This window comes from Oncorhynchus keta, chromosome 23 (genome assembly GCF_023373465.1).
Source record: "Oncorhynchus keta strain PuntledgeMale-10-30-2019 chromosome 23, Oket_V2, whole genome shotgun sequence".
Lineage (NCBI taxonomy): Eukaryota > Metazoa > Chordata > Actinopteri > Salmoniformes > Salmonidae > Oncorhynchus > Oncorhynchus keta.
In genome coordinates this window covers 14182840-14207250 of record NC_068443.1, presented here as the reverse complement: position 1 = coordinate 14207250, position 24411 = coordinate 14182840, and the positions used below count along the sequence as shown (strand labels likewise).

At 43.3% G+C, this 24411-nt stretch overlaps 1 protein-coding gene and 1 long non-coding RNA gene across 12 annotated transcripts in view; one reads left to right on the top strand and one right to left on the bottom strand.

Moving 5' to 3' along the window:
* The window catches only part of LOC118402498 (rap guanine nucleotide exchange factor 4-like), a 36802-nt gene extending 20661 nt beyond the window's left edge, over positions 1 to 16141 (bottom strand). For 2 of the 11 annotated variants that reach the window (XR_008077265.1, XM_052476493.1), the window contains exons 1-9: positions 15956 to 16140; positions 8675 to 9074; positions 5355 to 5501; positions 2219 to 2291; positions 2054 to 2118; positions 1139 to 1245; positions 902 to 1023; positions 385 to 568; positions 190 to 274 (exon numbers count right to left, since the gene is read on the bottom strand). Coding sequence is in view for 10 of the 11 variants with exons in the window: in XM_052476493.1 (XP_052332453.1) it covers positions 190 to 274; positions 385 to 568; positions 902 to 1023; positions 1139 to 1245; positions 2054 to 2118; positions 2219 to 2291; positions 5355 to 5501; positions 8675 to 8797 (906 nt within the window). In the remaining variant the exon portion in view is untranslated. The other 9 variants (XM_052476500.1, XM_052476495.1, XM_052476496.1 and 6 more) reach the window with 9 other exon arrangements.
* LOC127910997 (uncharacterized) lies at positions 3668 to 12441 on the top strand. The gene is made up of 3 exons (XR_008077266.1): positions 3668 to 4169; positions 11567 to 11685; positions 11937 to 12441. It is a non-coding gene; the product is annotated as an uncharacterized LOC127910997 (long non-coding RNA).
* Positions 16142 to 24411: the final 8270 nt, after the last annotated feature.

The window sequence follows — 24411 nt, the reverse complement described above, 5'->3', positions numbered from 1 at the left end:
AGGTGGGATAAGACTCGGCAGTGTCGGAGAGGTGGGATAAGACTCGGCAGTGTCGGAGAGGTGGGATAAGACTCGGCAGTGTCGGAGAGGTGGGATAAGACTCGGCGTGTCGGAGAGGTGGGATAAGACTCGGCGTGTCGGAGAGGTGGGATAAGACTCGGCGTGTCGGAGAGGTGGGATAAGACTCACGGTGTTGGAGAGGTGGGATAAGGCCTTGATGTGAAGCAGCTCATCATAGATGATCTCTAGATCATCACCCGTCCTCTGACCAGGACTTGAGATGGAGACAGAGAGAGAGAGTTCTGTTGATGATTCCTAACTGGTATACAATATATAAGAATGAACTAGGCACGTGTGCATGTGTGTGTCTATGCATGTACTGACAGTTTGCGGAGGATCATGCACAGCAGGGCATCAGGTCCCATCTGGGCGAGGAAGAGGATTGTCTCAGGCAGCTCTTCCTCACTCTCCCTCTTCTCCTCCTCGCCAGGCAATGGGGTGTGCTCCTCCTCATCATCAAGGAAACGATAGAACAGGTACTTGTCCTGGAAACCCAGCTCCTGGTCCACTAGGGGACACACACACTGGATCAGTAATCAGTGAACTCACATCGTGAGATAGCTGGACACAAGGGTTTCACAGCATTTTTATTAGCCAGTCGTGTCAGATCAGTCATTACTTCAATTGGATTTCCTTCATTCCTCTCTCCTGCTCCTTCTCAAAATCCATTGGATGAAAAGGTCACAGGGAACGGACTTCTAACCTTCTCATCCAATGGGTTTTGAAAAAGAGGTGAGGAGAGAGGAATCAAGGAAATGCAATTTAAATTCTCCTTACATGTGATGAAATTGGTGGAGAACATTTGAAGCGTTGTGTCCAATAGAGGGCAGTGTAGTCTCACCATGGTTCAGGACTCCCTCCTCCAGCAGAACCTGCCACATCCCCACAGCGTGAGAGCGAGTATGTACACAGGTACTCTGCTGCACCAGCCAGTCTACCAGCTCTGTACCTACACAACACTGCCTGCATCACACAAAACACACACAGTGAGACAGTTTGCATGGACCATAAAGTAACACAAAACATACATATGTATGTGCACACCACACACACACGTGCAAATGTAAAAAACACACACCTGTAAGTCTTGAGGTGGTACTTCCTGTCTCTGATCATGTGAGGAGCTCTGGAGAGGATGGCGTTCCGCATCACCTTCCCTCCTCGCTGCAGCTTCTCTGATGGAACCTACAGACATAACACAGGAACACAATATAACAGTTATTTTATCTCTAGCATAGCTAGAGTCATAATCACAGTGAGCATCTCAGCCTCCAGGTGTTAATCATTTAAACTTTGAGCTGAGAAATCCACAAAAAATAATGAGCCAGGGGACTTTTCATGTCTCCGCCAGCATAAGCCCTACATCCTCCTCATATTTACTATACACTCGCTAAGCTGTGAATCACAAACACGCAACCTGTCCTAACACTCCCAGTTGTCATAGCAACCACACAACTGCTGTCAGGGATCATGAATGAAAGGTGAGAAAAAAACAATCACACCCACCGACCCACACAGAGATACTGCTGCTGTCATAGAACTACAAAAGAGGGCATCATAATTGGGCAGATGGGGCCTTTCTTGCTTCTGCATGAATTATCTCTCATTAGCACAACTACAGAGGAAACTACAACTACATTGCACAGTTTAGGCTATATATTATTTAACTCAGTAGAAACTTTGCAATGTGTGCATTGAGCTCACAGAAAAAAAATAGAATGAAAAGGAATTCAAATTATTGAACCAATGTCAGTCAGTTACCTGTTTAAAAAACAAAAAATTACTGACATTTCAGTTAGTTGCTCAGCACTAGTGTGAATACACCCCCCCTCCTCAAACATGTATTAATAGTATCCTCTTGTAGAATACACACACACATCTCAGGTCACAGTCTCACTGTACACAGCCTCATTTAAAAAGACAGTACTTTGGGGTTAGTTGAGTGATCAGTGATATTAACTTTAATGAATAACATTGAAAGGGGCCAGCTTACCTTGTTGAGGATCTTGTTCATTAAGTTGAGAGGATCTGAACCTAGACTGTCTTTATCTGTCAGCCCTTAGGGAGGTGAGAGAAAAAGTTATGACCATCGTAATGTGTAAAATGCAATGTTAATCATTCAATATTATTCATTCAACTGGATTGTAGTTGTACTCACTGTCATTGTTGGATCCAGTTTCCATGGCACCATAGGGAGGGGCCAGAAGTCCAGCCATACACTGACGGTACTTCTACAACACAACACACAGCCTTAGTCATCATAATCAATAAACACACCATTAGTCTGAACAAGGCTCTATTGCCTTACCCACTCATCACCTCACACCAACATTACAACTCTGGACATTACATCCCTATACGACCCTGAGGAGCTCCATTAGCGCTGCCTCCACACACACAAACGCATGCTTGCACACACACCCACCCACCCACAGCCTACACCCTTCCTTCAAAACAAAGCCCTTTGTTAACCAGGGATCATTTACATATGGAACATTTCACATTACACACACACACACACACACACACACACACACACACACACACACACACACACAGGGTCAATGAGTATAGCAAGGACAACTCAGTGCAGCGGTGTGTGTTTTAGTGCCAATCACTCTTATGTTCATATCTATAGTTCAAGACAAATATTGCAGATTGCTTGACTTCTTTAGCCATGCTTGAATGCTAAACACACAGGGATGAATTTACAACAGAGTTCTCCAGGATTATGTCCCTACTCTAAAATCTGTGTGGTCTAAAGTAATTACCAGGCAAGCCATGCCTTTAGGAGCCAAAACACACACAGGAAAATAAGCCCTTTAACATTCAGGAAGCTGCTGACGCGCACACACACACACACACACAAACAATAGACTGATTCTTTGAGCAAATCGAAGTCATCACATCCGATGTCAGACAACAGAGCATTGGCAGTACTGAAATCAGAGTTTACCGGGAGTTTGTACTTTCTATCAATTCATGAATGAGTAAAAAGTTACTTAAGAACCAAACCCATCCTGGCACATCGCATCTCTCACACACACACACACACACACACACACACACACACACACACACACACACGACTAAACTCACCCAGGTTCTTCTCTACACTCTACGTCTGAGAAGGACCACTAAGAGGAGCTCTCTGCTCCTGTAATCCACACACACAACCAGGAGGCCAACAGCATCCTCAGTACTACCCCAGAGGTCTCCTCTCTCTCTGTTGCACCCACTCAGTCCTCTTTGAAACAGCACTCCAGTACTCACACACAGAGGTTGCCACGGCAATCAGAGCTTTTCAATGAGCTAGCGGGAGAGCAAGAGAGAGCAAGAGGAGCTAGATAGAACGTAGAGAGGAGTGTATATAGAGAGCAGAGAAAGATGGAAAGTGAGAGAGAAAAAGTCCCAAGGCGCAAGCACCAGACAACATTTTCATCAATAATGAATAGAGCTCAATATTGTTTACACTGAACAGAGACAGACATACTGTCACGTCTCTCCGGCCTCTAGGTCATCAGGCTGCTGATTATCCCGCACACCCGTCACCATCGTCTCGCGCACCAGCGCCTCATGACAGTCACCTGGACTCCATCACCTTCTTGATTATGTTCTCTATATCTGTCACTCCCCTTGGTTCTTTCCTCGGGTGTTATTGACTCATGTCGGTGCGTTGTTTGTGTTTTCATGTTTATTGTTTCATTTATTTATTAAAACACTCGCTCCCTGAACTTGCTTTCCGACTCTTACCGCACTTGTTACAGAGTAACACCTCACCTAAGGGAAGCATTAGGGTGAAGTGTTTTATTGTTTTATTTTTGTGTCAGTGTAATGACGTTGGGTCCGGGAACTGCTACAGGCTCCCGTGCCTCAGCTGGTGTGATCGGTCCGCTCCAGTCCCCTTTGACGCGTCCTGCTGCTGCAGCCGCGCGTCGGGGATCCGGCATCTTGGTCATTTGATTATCCCGCACACCTGTCACCATCGTCTCACACACCTGCGCCTCATGACAGTCACCTGGACTCCATCACCTCCTTGATTATCTTCTCTATATCTGTCACTCCCCTTGGTTCTTTCCTCGGGTGTTATTGACTCTGTTTTCATGTCGGTGAGTTGTTTGTGCAACGTGTCTATTGGTTCATTTTGATGCACTGAGAGGTAGGCACGCTTTTTCTGTCTTCAGAAAATGTGATTCTTCTAAGTACGAAGTCATACACAGTGTTTTGTTCATGAATAATGATATGTATTTAGAGGTTACTCATAAGTGGATGGTATTGTTAAGATGCACGTGTAATTCTACTTTTTAGGATCTCAACATTCTGATCAACATGTGGTTAATAGCTAGCTAAGGTATTAGCAAGCTATTGTGTGAACGATGGCTAGCTCCTCGAATGACCCCAGTCCCTCCCATTGTGCATCTGTTGTAGAAAGAGGCGACGATTCTCAGAACATATGTGGCTCTACAAATGTTTTATTTCCTTTTGGATGCCATGCAGGATGCAGAGTGAGTTCTGCTTAATTAAAACTACCTGATCTCCAAAGTCCACGTCTATAGTCTCAATCAACCACACACAACGCAGAGTTACAGCGGTGCAGTATAGCACTATTGTATAATGGGTGACCTGGCTATCGCCTGTCAAATGCTGTGACTGATCTGTCTTTCAAACACTATGGTTCCTCTCCTTTAACCAGCATGATATGACACTTCAAGACAATAGCAGCAGCAAGCGACTGGCACCCAGGCTAATATCACCCACACAACATAAGATCAGAACACTGAGACCTACAGCCTCAGGCCCTTCCTGCTGTATATTTAACCTGCTAAAATAGACACCAGAGAGAGAGATGGGAGTGCACTTAGCACACATACAAAAACCTTGTTATCCCACTAGCACTCCACCCCCCAACACATTCACACTGACTGTTTCACCATGCATCATCCCACTGAAAAGTACAGCAGGTTCCACACAACAAGGACACACACACACAGTGGACCATAGTGGAGGCCTAGGGTTGACAGTGGACCATAGTGGAGGCCTAGGGTTGACAGTGGACCATCGTGGAGGCCTAGGGTTGACAGTGGACCATCGTGGAGGCCTAGGGTTGACAGTGGACCATAGTGGAGGCCTAGGGTTGACAGTGGACCATAGTGGAGGCCTAGGGTTGAGTGGACCATAGTGGAGGCCTAGGGTTGACTGGACCATAGTGGAGGCCTAGGGTTGACAGTGGACCACCCTCGTGGCATAAGCGGAAACCACTTCAAAATGTTAACTGTGTGCCTCTTCTGCCTCACCTCCCATAGACTCTTGAACTCTCTCTGTTCGATGCGGAGCAGTTCGCTGGTCTCTCCGCTGACGATAGTGGCGTGGCGAGGAGTATTATCCAGAATCGACTCTCCAAACGCCGTCCCGATTCCCAGCGTGCAGAAAGTGACAGCATCCTAGACACACACAGAAAGAACACACTCAATTCATTTCACTTATTTAATTCAGTTCCCAATCAATACATCTTTGTCCCCAAAAGGGCAATTAATTTGTAGAACAACCACCACATACAACAGCACTGGGGACAGTTACACACACACAGACTGTATCAATCCAGACCCACTATCTACCTAAGGATCAAAGTTGTAAGACTAGTTGTTAAAAACATTCTATTCTTGCATTCTGTCTAGGATGGCCAGAAAGTGACCCACAAAATCAAAATCAAATCAAATTTTATTTGTCACATACATGGTTAACAGATGTTAATGCGAGTGTAGCGAAATGCTTGTGCTTCTAGTTCCGACAATGCAGTGATAGAGCGTCTGCTAAATGACTTAAATGTAAATGTAATAGTGAATAACCAACAAGTAATCTAACTAACAATTCCAAAACTACTGTCTTATACACAGTGTAAGGGGATAAGGAATATGTACATAAGGATATATGAATGAGTGATGGTACAGAGCAGCATACAGTAGATGGTATCGAGTACAGTATATACATATGAGATGAGTATGTAGACAAAGTAAACAAAGTGGCATAGTTAAAGTGGCTAGTGATACATGTATTACATAAGGATGCAGTCGATGATGTAGAGTACAGTATATACGTATGCATATGAGATGAATAATGTAGGGTAAGTAACATTATATAAGGTAGCATTGTTAAGTGGCTAGTGATATATTTACATAATTTCCCATCAATTCCCATTATTAAAGTGGCTGGAGTTGGGTCAGTGTCAATGACAGTGCGTTGGCAGCAGCCACTCACTCAATGTTAGTGGTGGCTGTTTAACAGTCTGATGGCCTTGAGATAGAAGCTGTTTTTCAGTCTCTCTGTCCCAGCTTTGATGCACCTGTACTGACCTTGCCTTCTGGATGATAGCGGGGTGACCAGGCAGTGGTTCGGGTGGTTGATGTCCTTGATCTTTATGGCCTTCCTGTAACATCGGGTGGTCCTGGAGGGCAGGTAGTTTGCCCCCGGTGATGCGTTGTGCAGACCTCACTACCCTCTGGAGAGCCTTACGGTTGAGGGCGGAGCAGTTGCCGTACCAGGCGGTGATACAGCCCGCCAGGATGCTCTCGATTGTGCATCTGTAGAAGTTTGAGTGCTTTTGGTGACAAGCCAAATTTCTTCAGCCTCCTGAGGTTGAAGAGGCGCTGCTGCGCCTTCTTCACGACGCTGTCAGTGTGAGTGGACCAATTCAGTTTGTCTGTGATGTGTATGCCGAGGAACTTAACTTGCTACCCTCTCCACTACTATTCCATCGATGTGGATGGGGGGGGGTGGTGTTCCCTCTGCTGTTTCCTGAAGTCCACAATCATCTCCTTAGTTTTGTTGACGTTGAGTGTGAGGTTATTTTCCTGACACCACACTCCGAGGGCCCTCACCTCCTCCCTGTAGGCAGTCTCGTCGTTGTTGGTGATCAAGCCTACCACTGTTGTGTCGTCCGCAACCTTGATGATTGAGTTGGAGGCGTGCGTGGCCACGCAGTCGTGGGTGAACAGGGAGTACAGGAGAGGGCTCAGAACGCACCCTTGTGGGGCCCCCGTGTTGAGGATCAGTGGGGAGGAGGTGTTGTTGCCTACCCTCACCACCTGGGGGCGGCCAGTCAGGAAGTCCAGTACCCAGTTGCACAGGGCGGGGTCGAGACCCAGGGTCTCGAGCTTGATGACAAGCTTGGAGGGTACTATGGTGTTGAATGCCGAGCTGTAGTCGATGAACAGCATTCTCACATAGGTATTCCTCTTGTCCAGGTGGGTTAGGGCAGTGTGCAGTGTGGTTGAGATTGCATCGTCTGTGGACCTATTTGGGCGGTAAGCAAATTGGAGTGGGTCTAGGGTGTCAGGTGGGGTGGAGGTGATATGGTCCTTGACTAGTCTCTCAAAGCACTTCATGATGACGGAAGTGAGTGCTACGGGCGGTAGTCGTTTAGCCCGTTACCTTAGCTTTCTTGGGTACAGGAACAATGGTGGCCCTCTTGAAGCATGTGGGAACAGCAGACTGGTATAGGGATTGATTGAATATGTCCGTAAACACACCGGCCAGCTGGTCTGCGCATGCTCTGAGGGCGCGGCTGGGGATGCAGTCTGGGCCTGCAGCCTTGCGAGGGTTAACACGTTTAAATGTCTTACTCACCTCGGCTGCAGTGAAGGAGAGACCGCATGTTTTCGTTGCAGGCCGTGTCAGTGGCACTGTATTGTCCTCAAAGCGGGCAAAAAAGTTATTTAGTCTGCCTGGGAGCAAGACATCCTGGGTTTCTTCTTGTAGTCCGTGATTGACTGTAGACCCTGCCACATGCCTCTTGTGTCTGAGCCATTGAATTGAGATTCCACTTTGTCTCTGTACTGACGCTTAGCTTGTTTAATAGCCTTGCGGAGGGAATAGCTGCATTGTTTATATTCGGACATGTTACCAGACACCTTGCCCTGATTAAAAGCAGTGGTTCGCGCTTTCAGTTTCACACATACTGATTATAATATGATCATGGTCATTCTGTCTAGGATGGCCTGAAAGTGACCCACATACTGATTATAATATGATAATGGTAATTCTGTCTAGGATGGCCTGAAAGTGACCCACATACTGATTATAATATGATCATGGTCATTCTGTCTAGGATGGCCAGAAAGTGACCCACAATCTGATTTATAATATGATCATGGTCATTCTGTCTAGGATGGCCTGAAAGTGACCCACATACTGATTATAATATGGTCATTCTGTCTAGGGATGGCCAGAAAGTGACCCACATACTGTGAATAACATAACCATGGTCTCTAACTGACAGAGAGCGGACCAATTAGAGTATTGTAAATAATGCCCTCCAAGCATTCATCGGGGCTGTACAGGACTATACAAGTTACTTGTGTACAAGTAACACAAGTAGAACAGCACAGAACTCTAGATGGAGAACATCGAACTTTAGAGAGAGATCACAGAACTCTAGAGCGAACACTGGAAAGAAAACAAAGAACTTCAGAGAGAACACTAAAGTCTAAAAAGAGAACACTGAACACCAGAGAGAAAACACAGGACATTAGAAAGAGAGAACAGCTCCAGAGGGAATACATAGTAACTAAAAGAGGAAAACCAAACACAGAGGTTTAGTAAAAGGTGTGAAGCAGACCTGATTTACCTGGTGGTTGGCTGTTTCTGACACCTTGACATCCAGAGAGCCAGACAGAACAGCATACCAGCTGGTCCCTATGTCACCCTGGCGGAACACTACACAGAACAGACATAACAGCATATAAGCATTCAGAAATAGTCATGACATTGATGTGACAAGTCATAGTAAACCTGAAAGCCAATGAGGTATCAGAGGCCTTTTTCAAGGTGCTCATACCACTGAGTGAGTGTGAGAGTGTGTGTATGTATACTTCCAGGTGATGCCTTTCCCCAGGTATTCGTAGAGGGCACAGGAGCAGATCTGCAGCAGCAGGGAGGGGTGGAACCTCTGGAAGGCTTTAAACCCTTTAAGTCTGGTCAGAATAATATCCACATCCTCTGCTGAACGCTCCGCAGGCCTACAGAGAGAGATGGGGGATGTTAGTAATAATAATACTACATGGGAGTTATATAGCACTTTTCAAGGACCCAAAGTCACTTTACAATTATAGAATGAAAGAGTCCAAACAAAACATCAGAGTTAACAAAAACATGAATGAAGAGAGGGGTGGGCTCAAAGAAGGGAAAGAGTGATGTATCAGTGTATGAGGAGGGGATAGTTGGGATTTGGATAGGAACACAGTTTAGGGTAAGGGTTAGGGGGGGCATGTCAAAGAGGTGGCGCTTTAGGAGGGACTGAAAGACAGGGTGGAGGGAGAAAGTTACAGAGCCTAGGAGCAACCCTGGAGAAGGCCCTGTGGCCAAATCATCAACCTGGGGATGACAAGATGGGCAGCTGTGGTGAACTGAGTGCGGGTGCAGAAGGTCTGGGCGATAGGGGGTCAAAGCATTGGGACACAGGGAGCCAATGGAGTTGGAGGACAGGGGTGATGTGCTGTCAGGACTTTGGAGATCACAGGGGAGCTTGAGTTGATGACGGACAGTAGTGAGTAGACGGGAGTAGATTAATGCATGTATGAGGGTTTCAGCGTCAGGACAGGAGTGGGAGGACCTGACTTTGGCAATGTTGCGGAGGTGGAAGATTGAGGATTTGACAGTCTGTCCTATATGGAGGTCAAAGGAGAGGGTGGAGTACAGGATTACACCAAGGTTGCGTGCATGGAGGGAGAGACAGTGATGTTGTCAATGGTGAAGGTGAGGTTGCAAGCTTTGTTGAGGGTGGATTTGGTGCCTATGACGAGTTGTTTTGTTTCATCACTGTTGAGCTTGAGAATGTTATTTTGCATCCATGTTTTTATTGCAGGAAGACAGGATTCAATGTGGGTTGAGGAGGGATTTGCTGCTGAGGTAGATCTGGGATGAGGAGGGATTTGCTGCTGAGGTAGATCTGGGTCTCATCGTCATAGCAGTGGAAGTCAAGGTTGAAGTGATGGAAGGTTCTGACCAAGGGAGAGGATGTAAATGAGGAGTAAGGGACCCTGGGAGACACCCAGTATAACTGCAGCTGAGTCTGAGGTGTGGCCATTGAGGGTCTGGTTTGTGAGGTATGTTTGTAGCCAGGAGAGTGCGGTGCCCTCATCACACAGCCCCTCCAGCCTGGTGAGGAAGCTCTGATGACTCACTGTCAAAAGCAGCACTCAGATCAAGGAGAATCAGGATGTTGAGAGCAGCAGCAGAGGAGAGGAGGTCATTGATAACTTTGAGGAGTGCAATTTCAGTACTGTGGAGGGGGCAGAAACCAGACTGGTGGGGCACGAACAGGTTGTTGATTAGCAGGTGGGTTTGTAATTGGAAGGCAGCAGCACGTTCCAGTCTTGGCAAGGAAGAGAGGAGAGACTATAGGTAATTTTCAGGATGAAAAAACGGCCGCAGGAGAGTCAGAGGGTCATCCAAAAGGTATTCCAGGGTAGGTATGGAGAGCAAAATCCAAAATAGATACAGTAAGGCAATTGGGTTTGGTCAGGGAACCTGGGCCCAGATTCACAAACCTTAACTGACATTTTTCCTTAACTATACACTTAAGAAGCAAGTAAAGCAAAGTTGCTATTCCTCATTAAAATGTTTCTCAAAAAAAAGTTAAGAAATGGGATTCTTGAAAATAACGTTTAAGGATTTCTTCTTGGAAATGTACTTAGGTTAACCCTCGTCTTGTGACGATTGGATACTGTTGTAACCCTGAACGTTTTCTTGCGCCACTGTCAGACATAGTTGGCTACCGGACATTTAAATTCAGCAAGAAAACAAATTAGATGCACATAACCTAGCTAGCTAGTAATTATCAATATAACCAGGAAGAATCTGGGCAGGTGGAGGTAATCACAGCAGTGCAGTCCAGACTCAGAGGTAGGCTAACAACCAACTAGCACTAATAAGCCACGGCTGTAAAAGTCACAAAGCTCCAATAGGCCTGAAAGTGCATAAAAACAACAGGTCGAAAAGTAGAGAAGCAGCAGTCAAGCATGACAGCAGATACTCTCATCTGGAAATGTGTGTTTGCTCTCCTCTTTTCTGTTCTCTGTGATAGCTGTAGGCGTTCTGTAGCTAAGGGCCCCCTGCAGAGTGTGGATGTAAGCTTAAAGACACACCACTGACTGAGACAAAATCATTCAGAGAAACTCACAGAGCAGTCTGTTCACATCTTTTCTCTCGATCTCCCCTCCCTCTCTCACGCTGTCTCTCTCTCATTCACCCACTCACATAAACACAAGTATGCATACACTGTGCCTGGCCATGGGTGATGTTGAGACACCATATGACCTCCAGCTCTCCTCTGACACTGGTGACTCACTGAGTGTGAGAAGTCCACTGAATGGCTAGTACATATTGACCTGCTCATGCAGACCAGGGGCTTTCTAGCTAATCTCTTCAGATACTCTCTCCTAGGCCTTGGTTAATTCCTTTTTCTCTTTCTCGCTCTCTCTCTCTCTCTCTCTCTCTCTCTGTGTGTTAGACAGGTGGTCTCTAATCTCTGCCCCCACACACAGACATTTGTGTTAGACTCACGGGCCTACATAATACAAGACCAACCTGTTCCTCAGCGTTGACCCAGATGTCTAGAAGGGATTACAGGTGACACAGACCACCTTCATCTGGCTCTCTTTCTCCATCTCTCTGTTTCTCTCTCTCGCCATACCTCCCTGCATCACACAGCATTTGCAGTAGAATGTGCATCTCTCTGAAGCTGATGTGGTCTGAGAGCAGCTCACACCACCTTCAACCTGTAGGTCACATGATTAATCCTCCTGTTACTGTCACTCTTTCCTTCTCTACTCTCCCTCGCTCTGTCTACACTGAAAATAGTTTCCCACCTCATATTACAGCTAAACCACAATGACACATACACAACTCTGACTACGGCTGAGGCACAGTGAGACGTATTCTAGGAGGTGGTACAGATGAGAGAGGACAGGACAGGAGGAGAGGACTGGAGAGGAGAGACCAGATAGCTCCAGAATCTTACTCTGCAGCACCCAACGGTTCGACGAGGTCTCTGTTCATTACTTCATCAAAATATATAGCTTTCCAAACAAATAGTTTCCATTTTGTATTATTTCAACCAAGTGCGGCTAGTGCCGTTTTTTCAAATGAAAAGGACCTGCACTTAAATATTCTGAGAACTGTTATGTTTTCACCTCCATTTGTAATGTGTTGCTGTCTGCCCTGAAGCACTGTCACCTTCTGTACTACAGATCAGCTCTAATCTCTGTCACAGCCAACTGAAGTCAGATGAGATGTCATGTAAAAGCGTACACGTATTACTGTCCACACTAGAGGTCGACCAATTAATTGGTTTGGACGATTTATTAGGGCCGATTTCAAGTTGTCATAACAATCGCTAATCTGCATTTTTGGATGGCGATTATGGCCGATTATATTGCAATCCATTAGGAGACTGCATGGCAGGCTGACCACCTGTTACGTGAGTGCAAGGAGCCATGGTAAGTTGCTAGCTAGCATTAAACTTATCTTATAAAAAAACAAATCAACCTTAACATAATCACTAGTAAACTACACATGGTTGATGATATTACTAGTTTAACTAGCTTGTCCTGTGTTGCATTTAATCAATTTGGTGCCTGAAATTGTGGCACTTCTCTTGCGTTCAGTGTAAGCAGAATCAGGGTAAATGCAGCAGTTTGGGCCACCTGGCTCGTTGCGAACTGTGTGATGACCATTTCTTCCTAACAAAGACAGTAATTCATTTGCCAGAAGTTTACATAATTATGACAACATTGAAGGTGGTGCAATGTAACAGAAATATTTAGACTTAGGGTTGCCACCCGTTCGATAAAATACGGAACGGTTCCGTATTTCACTGAAAGAATTAAAAAATTGTTTTTAAAATGATAGTTTGAGGATTTGACCATATTAATGACCTACGGCTCGTATTTGTGTGTGTTATTATATTAAGTCTATGGTTTGAGAGAGCAGTCTGACTGAGCTGTGGTAGGCAGCAGCAGGCTCGTGAGCATTCATTCAAACAGCACTTTCCTCCATTTACCAGCAGCTTTTCGCAATGCTTGAAGCACAGCGCTGTTTATGACTTCAAGCCTATCAACTCCCGAGATTAGGCTGGCAATACTAAAGTACCTATTAGAACATCCAATAGTCAAAGGTATATGAAATACAAATGGTAGAGAGAGAAATAGTCCTATAATAACTACAACCTAAAACTTCTTAAATATTGAAGACTCATGTTAAAAGGAACCACCAGCTTTTATATGTTCTCATGTTCTGAGCAAGGAACTTAAACGTCAGCTTTTTTACATGGCACATAGTGCACTCTTACTTTCTTCTCCAACAGTGTTTTTGCATTAATTTAAACCAAATTGAACATGTTTTATTATTTGAGACGAAACTGATTTTATTTTCGTATTAAGTTAAAATAAGTGTTAATTAAGTTAGTATTGTTGCAATTCTCATTATTACAAATATATACAAAACTTTTTTTTTTATACAAATAATAAAATAGAAATCGGCCGATTTAATCGGTATCGGCTTTTTTTGGTCCTCTTATCGGTATTGGTGTTGAAAAATCAAAATCGGTCGACCTCTAGTCCACACACAGAGAGAGACACACGCATAGTGACATTAGCTGTGTAACAGTTATCTGATTTATCATTGTTGCCTGGGCTTATTGATTTGGACATTGTGGGTGTGTGTGTGTGTGTCCATCATGCCCGCCGTAACCTTATCTCCACCATCAGGGGGATTGACTAACACAAGGGGGGCTATCGACCAGCATTGTCATGGGCTGCATCTCAACAGTTTAACATGGCTTCCTTTCCTTGATCTACACTGACTGGGCAGGTAGGGATTCCTATTACCATTAGAAACATTTCTCTGTTTCCTAACTTCATCACAAAGAAGGAAATAGAAAAACAGAGAGAGAGCAATGAGCTCCCATTGCCGATGGTTACCTGTGGATGTCAAATCAAATCAATTTTATTGGTCGGGTACATATTTTGCAGATGTTATCGCAGGTGCAGGGAAATTTTCATGTTTGTAGCTCCAATCGTGCAGTAATACCTAACAATACAACAATCCAAAATAAAGAAATATCAGAATGAGCAATGTCAGAATTTCTTCAGGCTCCTAAAGTTGAAGAGGCAATGTTGTGCCTTCTTCACCACACTGTTCGTGTGGCTGAACCGTTTCAGGTTGTCAGTGATGTGCATGCATAGGAACTTGAAGCTGTTCACCCTCTCCACTGTGACCCTGTTGGGGATCCACAATCAGCTCCTTCATTTTGTTGAGGGAGAGGTTCTTTTCCTAGCACCACTCTGCCAGGGCTCTCTGCACATGCTCTGATGACGCGGCTTGGGATGCAGTCTGGGCCGGCAGCCTTGCAAGGGTTAACACACTTAAATGTCTTACTCATGCTGGCCGTTGAGCTCTTCTAGCCTATTCTGCTCAATCCTATTCCACTCCATTCCCAAGGATCTCAAGGCTAATATATTCATGAGATCTTTGAACTGTGTTCAATACAAACTACATTAACCTGCAGATACAGATTCAATATTTGCCATTGGTTCTTATATGGATGTGTGTGTGTGTGTGTGTGTGTGTGTGTCCACAAACACTATTTTAAAAAATTATTCTGGGGTGATTTGAAATACAAAAAAAAATGTTTTTTTAAACATATACTTAATAAAAGTAATTTCAAAGATTTGTTCATTTCATTTTACCAACCAAAGAAATGTTTTAAAATGATAAATTGAGTACATTTTAATATTATCTCTCTCCACTTAAAAATACATTATTGCAACCACTTGACGGTTTTTAGAGTATTGTGGGTAATTCATTTTTTTTTTAAACTTAGATTATTTTACAGAATGTTGTAAGCATATTCGAAGAAATACAATTATATTTCTATATTAGTATTAAGCAGCTTGTTGTGTCAGGAGGTGTAATGTATTATAACAAACGATATCAAAACCAGACAAATGTACGTTCAATGATCAGCCCACCCATTCCCTCCACCACCATTCATAAAGACAGAGGCATATTCAGCGTCATGCAATGCACGCAGTAGACTGCTGCTGGTAGATTTAAAATGGCAAATTATTAAATTAAATTAAAATGTTCAACATTATGAGTTTTATTAACACTAGTATGTCAGCTGTACTAAATGTGTGTGACATCAACTCATATTACCACATTATCAGTAAATCCAACACGTTTTTATGGCTATTATAAATTCCCTGGACTTTGTGTAAATCCCAAACAATTTATTAAATATCTTTTTACTCAAAAAATGTGACGTTACATCTACTAATAAGAGTAAGTGTTTTGTTGTTGTAGATTCAACACAATGTTTTTTACAGTGCCGGTTGACAAATTACCCTGCAATGAAGAGATTGGATTTGCGCAAACCTGCCTCACGCCCAAAAATAAACCAACCCTACACACACGACTGTTTTTTATAGGGTATAAATTACCCATCGCAGACTACAATAAAGTTCTGTCTAAATTCACAAGAGATAAAAAGTGATAATGCTGCGGGTGGTGAGGAGGATTAACGAGTGAAACAGAAAACCATGAACCTACAACGACTTTGTGAACGACTAGCAAATAGACAAACACAGCAGGTAAATGCCCTATGAATAACCTAACCTGGGAATGGTCTTCAATTTGTACCTCGACCGAATGTGAATGTCAATGACATTTGATACACAATAACAAAGCCGCCTTCGCACTCAGGCATGCACACAATCAGAGATTGCCGGTTAAGATTACGATTTGTCATGTTGATGCTGATTAATGAATGGAACCCAAATTCGTTGTTTTCAGCGGTTTAGGATGCCGTGACCAAAAGGCGGGAATGTTTATTACCCACCTTTTATCCAGACAGCCGACCCATTCAGCCGAAGGAGACGAGTTGTGTGATGTTTCTATAGAGACCATCTTTCCAGATAATGTGTGATTGAGAAACCGGGAGATGCTGAAGGCGGCTTCAGCGTGGTGGTTATCCGTGCAGTCGTCGTTCATGAGCTGAACTCGCGACTCCGCCCCTGGGCTGAGGTTTAACGTTATGAGGCTACTCTACCCCCTCAGGACATTAACAACCAACGAGTGAAATTGATTTGCTAAATAATAGGCTATAATTTAAAAAAAGATACCATTCTTCGAGTTGATAATAAAAATATTTAGAGAATATTTTTTCAGAAACGTGTAATGTGTTGATGATAGTGATACTGACTAGATTAATGAAATTGTCTTCACCTATATTCAGTCCTTTCATACCATAACTGAAAAGAGATGAAGAGAGGAGGAAAAAGAGAAAGGAAAATCAATCAACCTTTAGATCATTCTCTATTAGCTTCATGACAAAATCTGTAGAATAGCACTATAAATCTGCACATTTTTCTCTGCACTGTGGCAAAATGTGTTGAAATGCAGTAAATTAGCTGATTTGAATTTGGGGAGCTATTCAGTGGTCAATAATCAATCACTGAACAGCATCAGATAGAATGGAATGACATGTGTGACAGACAATATCTTCATAAACAAAACAGTATATTTTTATTAATGGTTGAATTTAAGATATTGCACATGGAACACTAATAAATAAAGAATTCTGAGAAATAATTAATGGAAGACAGATGCATAGATATAGAAATTAACATCGAATTCTACTGTGATTATATGATGTGTGAAGCTTCTGAGTTTGGTGAAACAGGATAGATACAGCCACTGGTGACGGGCTGTCTGTCACCACAATGACAGTGTCACGGCACCAGGAAGCGTCTTACTTTTCCCAACGCTGTTTTGCCAAAACCACGCCACGTTATTCAGAGGGACGTTCTACTACGCTCCCATTGGCTAGCGTTGTCTCACTCACAGGCAATCAGCGCAGAGACAGTGACCTTCCAAGGTAAGGATGGAAAGTATAATTTAACAATTAGCTGCCTGCCGTAATGCAGGCCTATTATTTACATGTTTGGTAACATTTGCCGATGTATTTCTTTTCGGGATATCAATGAGTAGCAAAAATGTCTCAGAACTCTGCTGAATTCCCTCAATTGAAAGTGAGCTAAATTAACCTAAGCTACTTAACTTTACTAGTTCGGTATTTGAAGTTGTTATATTATCATTATCAGTCTATTATCAGGTAAAATCATATGCTTATTATTCATAATTTCTCAACTATTTATTAGCTAATCATTCAGTCGAATACCCTATGCCACAGCCATTTAATCTGTCTTTGAAAAAAAAGATACAGTACTTCCTTCAGGCTGATGTTGAGAGAGAGAAGACAGACTCTCCTACAGAAGATGTGGAGAGAGAGAGAGAGAGAAGACAGACTCTCCTACAGAAGATGTGGAGAGAGAGAGAGAGAGAGAGAGAGAGAAGACAGACTCTCCTACAGAAGATGTGGAGAGAGAGAGAGAGAGAGAGAGAGAAGACAGACTCTCCTACAGAAGATGTGGAGAGAGAGAGAGAGAGAGAGAGAGATATAAGGGGTGGTCATGGAGAGAAAGGGTTGGGGAAGAGGGATCAAATGAGATGAGAGGGAGGGAGAGATTGATAGCCATAATATGTCATTTGAAATGTCTCTATTCCTTTGAAACTTTTGTGAGTGTAATGTTTACTGTTAAATTACTGATTGTTTATTTCAATTTTGTTTAGTTATATATTTCACTTGCTTTGGCAATGTAAACATATGTTTCCCATGCCAATAAAGCCCTTTGAATTGATTGACTCCCTTTCCTCTGGCCTGCAGTGTGGTCTCAGGGAGTGGTAGAGGGAGGAAGAGAAAAAGGGGTTGTTGATGTCCGCTGATGAAAGAGGACGACAGGAGGGAGGCAGTGTTCCATGTGCTGTTGTGTTCAGAGATGGAAAAACACAGACGACAGACACACACACACAACCTCCTACTGACAGATTCAGTTAGCTGGGATTCCCATACTAGTGGGAGCTATTAGTTCCACCTAGGTTATCTGTTGTGTATGTGTGCCAGCTGTCTGAAGTAGAGGTTTAAAACAGTGTAATGAATGTGTCCTCTACAACACAACAGGAAGCCAACACTGCAGGACATTGGCGTGACTTAGTTGGTAGAGCATGGTGCTTGCAAAGCCAGGGTTGTGGGTTCGATTCCCTCGGGGGACCAGTATGAATATGTATGCACTCACTATTGTAAGTTGCGCTAGATAAGAGACACACTAAATGACGGAAGTATGTATGTGACAGACAAAGTAGGAGAGAGAGGAATCGTGTATCCAAACCCCTTAGACACTACTAGATATTTAAGCATTGTTTCACCTTGCCTTCTGATAGACTGAGTAAAATGTTTGATTTATTCCTAACACTTTAGACTATCCATTCCTTTTAGATCTAGGAGTGCCTACACCAAGGAAACAGAAGGTTCTATCTGGAACCTAAAAGTGTTCTTCAGCTGTCCTCATGGGAGTGCAGCACCTGACCAGCAGTATGCACCTCTGAACAGTAGATGGCAGTGTTGCTGTATGTGTCTCAGAGCCATATACCCCAGAAATTATAAACAATTGTGTGTTTGTGTTCCAACCATAGGGTGTTAATTAATAAAGAGTGTTTTTGAATGTCCTGATGATTAAATAATGTCAACTGTGTGATCTCCTGGTGGATGTGAGAAACTCTAAATATGGTCCTCCACAGGGGCAATTTTAGCATGTAAATCTTGGTGGGGCAAACTAAACAAATATGTTTTAGATGCATGTCAGCAAGCCACTACACTACACAACACTAAACAATACATTAATTGCACTATAATGGTGACAAATGATTCCCACAAACTGTTAGGAACTACATAAAGCTTTCCCAACATCTTACCACTGCTACACCTGGCTATCAGCAGAGCCTTGTCTGGCAGCAAAACAGTTAATTCAGCCTCATTTACTGCCTTTTAAAAACAACATAACTGATAAGGCTGACTTGCTTAAACAAATGTGGTTTTCAACAGAGAATTGAGATGTACAAACTATGGCATAAGGGGGGAACGAGCAGATAAGAGGCAATCCGTAATTTCGATGAAGACATTAATGAACGAGCTAGGACGAATGTAATCCATATAACTGTTTGTTCAGCACTTTTGAAATGTACAGCGACAGAATTCAGAACATGGGTCATTATTACAGTATTCACCCTGTACACCAAGTCAGAACCGTAGGATAAATAAAGGGGGCATCTAAGCAGACAATGAAAGCTCTTACTAAATAATTACATTTCTATAAAACAGGCTATAGGCTACATGTGCACCACCAAGTCAGAACAGTAGGCTAAATTATGAGTGGAAAAGGGACACAATTATTAGGGTGAGGCACGTGGGCTACTAACAGCTTACTACACAACATACACAACATACTTTCTTAGCTACAGTATACATATCTTCCTGGCATATTACATAATGTATGCAGCAGCATACAATGCATTTTTTGAACTCACCTTGTTGTACTGTGCTCACTTGAACATGAAGGTGGTGTGGCGGTCCTTTGTGGGCAAATTTTGTCATCACACTTTGTCATCAAATTCTGGCACTATATGGATTTTTGGTGCGTTCAAGACAACTGGGAACTCTGGAAAAAAACAAGGTGGAATCATGACGTTAGTGATTTTCAGGTCGGAGCTCTAGAAAGAAGCCCAAGTTCCCGACTTCTGAGTTGGATGACCATTAAGAATGTATTTTCCCAGTCGGAGCTTGTTTTCTTCTGAGTTCCCAGTTGTCTTGAACTCACTAAAGTCTGAGATTTCCCAGTTCCTAGTTTCCATTTGTTTTGAATGCGGCAGAAGTCATGCTGGAATGCTCCAATGTTGAAGCTTGGAAAAGAGACCCTTAAACCCGGACTTAGACCACACATACACTCCACTGAATAGCAGGCTAGTGATTGCTTTGCAATGCTTGCAGTTAGACACTGATTCCTTCCAAACCATTCATTGTTGAATTTACGATTGTCCAATGTCCAATTAGCACTGATACCTTTTATCTATAATTTCTTCTCTTCATATGACACGTTTTGAAAAGGATTTGCCAGTAGATTGTCGACGTGATTCATGATGATGCCTGCTAGCTAAGATTTTGAAAGTATGATGTTGACATGATCGGTCCAATCAAAGCTACGGTTGATATAACGTGATTTGACGTAATTTTATCTGTGGCCAATGACATTGAGCCTTCTTGGACGGGCACATCTAATGTAACTCTATGACAGCACAAAAGGGGCTTGAATTTTCAAGCTCTCTCCATAGATTTTGCGGGGACATAGTGTCCCCATGAGTGACAGAAAACTGAGCTAATCATGGCGCAACTAGAAAACTTTACCAAACCCTAAGCTTTGTATTTCCACTGGCTGCTCCACCACCACAGGAAGCACTGAGCTAGGTTGAAACACCTGCATTTTGGAGCTGCCTTACTCAAGGAAGCAGAAAATAGTCCATGTTTGTACGCAGCTTCATTAATTCAAATTTTAGTTTTTTTGTTGATTTTTTGCAAACTGATATGTGACATGTATTAATGCTAAAATAACATGCAAAACAGTCATTAAAAATAACATTCCCCACCTGCCCTGAATGACGGGTTGCCACTGGTCCTCTATCCTCCAGAGACCCAGCCATTCATTTTTGTCCTCTCCAATGGACATTAGTTTTTGGTCTGTATCTAAATTTGGAAAGTGTTCAGACCCCTTGACTTTTTCTACATTTTGTTACGTTACAGCCTTATTCCCCCAAAAAGTATTAACCTCATCAATCTACACACAAAACGGCATAATGACAAAGCGAAAACAGGATTTTAGATTTTTTTTGTTAATGTATTAAAAACACAAATACATTTTTTACATAAGTATTCAGACCCTTCTCTATGAGACTCAAAATTAAGCTCAGGTGCATTCGGTTTACATTGATCATCCTTGAGATATTTCCTCAACTTGATTGGAGTCCACCTGTGGTAAATTCTATTGATTGGACATGATTTGGAAAGGCACACACCTGTCTATATAAGGTCCCACAGTTGACAATGCACGTCAGAGCAAAAACCAAGCCATGAGGTTGAAGGATTTGGCTGTAGAGCTCCGAGACCGGATTGTGTCGAGGCACAGATCTGGGAATGGGTGCAAAAACATTACTGCAGCATTGAAGGTCACCAAGTACACAGTGGCTTCTGACGTTCTTAAATTGAAAAAGTTTGGAACCACCAAGACTCTTCCTAGAGCTGGCTGCCCAGCCAAACAGCAATATGATGAGAAGTGCCATTGGTCACTCTGACATAGCTCCAGAGTTCCTCTGTCGAGATGGAAGAACATTCCAATCAACAATCTCTGCAGCACTCCACCAATCAGGCCTTTATGGTAGAGTGGCCAGACAAAAGCCACTCCTCTGTAAATCGGCACGACAGCCCACTTGGAGTTGCCAAAAGGCATCTAAAGGACTCTTAGACCTTGAGGAACAAGATTATCTGGTCTGATGAAACCAAGATTGAACTCTTTGGCCTGAATACCAAGCCTGGAGAAAATCTGGCCCCACCCCTATGGTGAAGCATGGTGGTGGCAGCATCATGCCGTGGGGATGTTTTTCAGCGGCAGGGACTGGGAGACTAGTCAGCATCGACGGAAAGATGAACGTTGACCTTCAAACAGGACAACGACCCTAAGCATACAGACAAGAGAATGCAGGAGTGGCTTCAGGACAAGTGTCTAAATGTCTTTGAGTAGCCCAGCCAGAAACTGGACTTGAACCTGATCGAACATCTCTGGAGAGACCTGAAAATAGCTGTGCTGCGACGCTCCCCATCCAACCTGACAGAGCTGAGAGGATCTGCAGAATCTCCCCAAATACAGGTGTGCCAAGCTTGTAGTGTCATACCCAAGAAGATCCGAGACTGTAATCGCTGCCAAAGTTGATTCAACAAAGTACTGAGTAAACGGTCTTAATACATATGCAAATGTGATATTTGAGTTTTACTTTTTTTATACATTTTCTAAAATAAAAATCTAAAAACCTGTTTTTGCTTGGTTATTGTGTGTATAATGATGAGGGGGGGGGGGATCATTGATTCCATTTTAGAATTAGGCTGTAATATAGTAAAATATGGAAAAAGTAAAGATGTCTGAATACTTTCTGAATACACTGTTGTAGATTTTGAGAGGACACTCTGGGATGTTCAATGATTACACCTTGATAGTCTTCTTTCTGGTTCTTCAAAATGGCTGCAATCACAATTAGCTAATGTTAATGTAATTGTGTAATTATAATTTTTGTGAGTTTGATATTGATAATTGTTTCTTAAAAGTAAATATCTCAGGAACAGTTTCAGTTTTCAGAGCAGTGCAATCTTCTTCTTTTTTACATGAAATAAGAGCTAAATAAGAGCTGGTTGATACATGTTCTCTTGGGTGGACATCAGGATGCACCAACTATGTTTTTTACCTATAGATCTCCATCTGGGTCATGATTGGCTGCCAAACGCTGACACACATACATAGTTGAGAGCACACAAATAACTGCTGCTGTTATTGTTGTTGGCTTTCTCTCGTGATTTGTCTGAGATCAAAGTTGGTCTGAAAACAATTAGGGCTGAAAGAAACAAATCAAGGGCAGAATGTCTAATGGTAATGAACCAACATCCTATATCTCTCAGAAGATATAATGCTCCTCTACCCATCACTTTTAGTCTTTCTCTCTCTTTTCTTTCTCCTCCCTCCTACTCTCTCTCCCCACCTCTCTCCCTTCCTCTCACTCCCCTCCCCCACATTCCTCTATCCTTCTCCTTCCATTATCCTTCTCCACCTCTCTCTCTCCCCTCTGTACAGTGGGTGGTATTTATATCATCTAGGTCCCAGTGCCTCCTGGGAGAATGGTTCCATATCCAGGTCAGAACTCAGCATAGCCCCAATACTCTCTACAGCCCACTCTACTCTGTTCCACTCTGTTCTATTCCACTGTGCCTGTTCTGTTCCACTCTGCTCTGTTCTATTCCACTCTGCTCTGTTCTGTTCCACTCTGCCTGTTCTGTTCCACTCTGCTCTGTTCTGTTCCACTCTACTCTGCTCTGTTCCACTCTGTTCTGCTCTGTTCCACTCTGTTCTGCTCTGTTCCACTCTGCTCTGTTCTGTTCCACTCTGCTCTGTTCTGTTCCACTCTGCTCTGTTCCACTCTGTTCTGCTCTGTTCCACTCTGCTCTGTTCCACTCTGTTCTGCTCTGTTCCACTCTGTTCTGTTCCACTCTGTTCTGTTCCACTCTGTTCTGTTTCACTCTGTTCTGTTCCACTCTGTTCTGTTCCACTCTGTTCTGTTCCACTCTGCTCTGTTCCACTCTGCTCTGTTCCACTCCACTCTGTTCCACTCTGCTCTGTTCCACTCTACTCTGTTCCACTCTACTCTGTTCCACTCTGTTCTGCTCTGTTCCACTCTGTTCTGTTCCACTCTGTTCTGTTTCACTCTGTTCTGTTCCACTCTGTTCTGTTCCACTCTGTTCTGTTCCACTCTGCTCTGTTCCACTCTGTTCCACTCTGCTCTGTTCCACTCTGTTCCACTCTACTCTGTTTCACTCTGCTCTGGTCTGTTCAACGCTGTTCTGTTTCCCTCTGTTCTGTTCCGCTCTGTTCCACTCTACTCTGTTCCTCTGCTCTGTTCCACTCTACTCTGTTCCACTCTAATCTGCCTACCAGGAGGAGAGGCAGATCTGGCTGCAGGTAAGCTGCTCCTCTTTAGTTCCTTTTGTGAATGGTGAATATGCTGTACTGTACAGTACATTTCAATGTGGAAATGAATTATACTTAGGAAACTGTTATGTAGGCTGAAAGTAATTTATTAATTGATTGATTTTCTAATAGTTTGATTGATTGGCTAGCAGCTAAGCAGTAGGAAAGGGTGTGTCTCCTTTTCCAACCACGGGTCCAGAACAGTGTACATTAGCGTAGTACACTTCTTGTCTTCTTCAGTCACCTCTGGCTTTGTAGCAATATGGCTAAGAGTCTGGACAGCAGGTTTCTCTGTGTGAGCATCAATAGCCAAACAGGACAGACCTCAAATGGACTGATTGGCAGCCCGGCCACCTTGGCACCAGTCTTCAGAACAGCTCTTCGGGGTATTAATGGTTCATTATTAGCACAATATGATAATCATTATTAGTATTATTCCCAATGGATTCCCTCACTTGTCCCTGTTGTGTGTTAAATGGAGAGGGTTACATTTATTATCACGTTCCTCTCTGTGATAGGGAGAGGGGGAGTAGCCTGACTGTGATGTAAGTGTTTACACCAAGGTAGTTTATACAGGATTACAGTGAGATAATCCAATTTCAGTATTTAGTGACATTAGCTG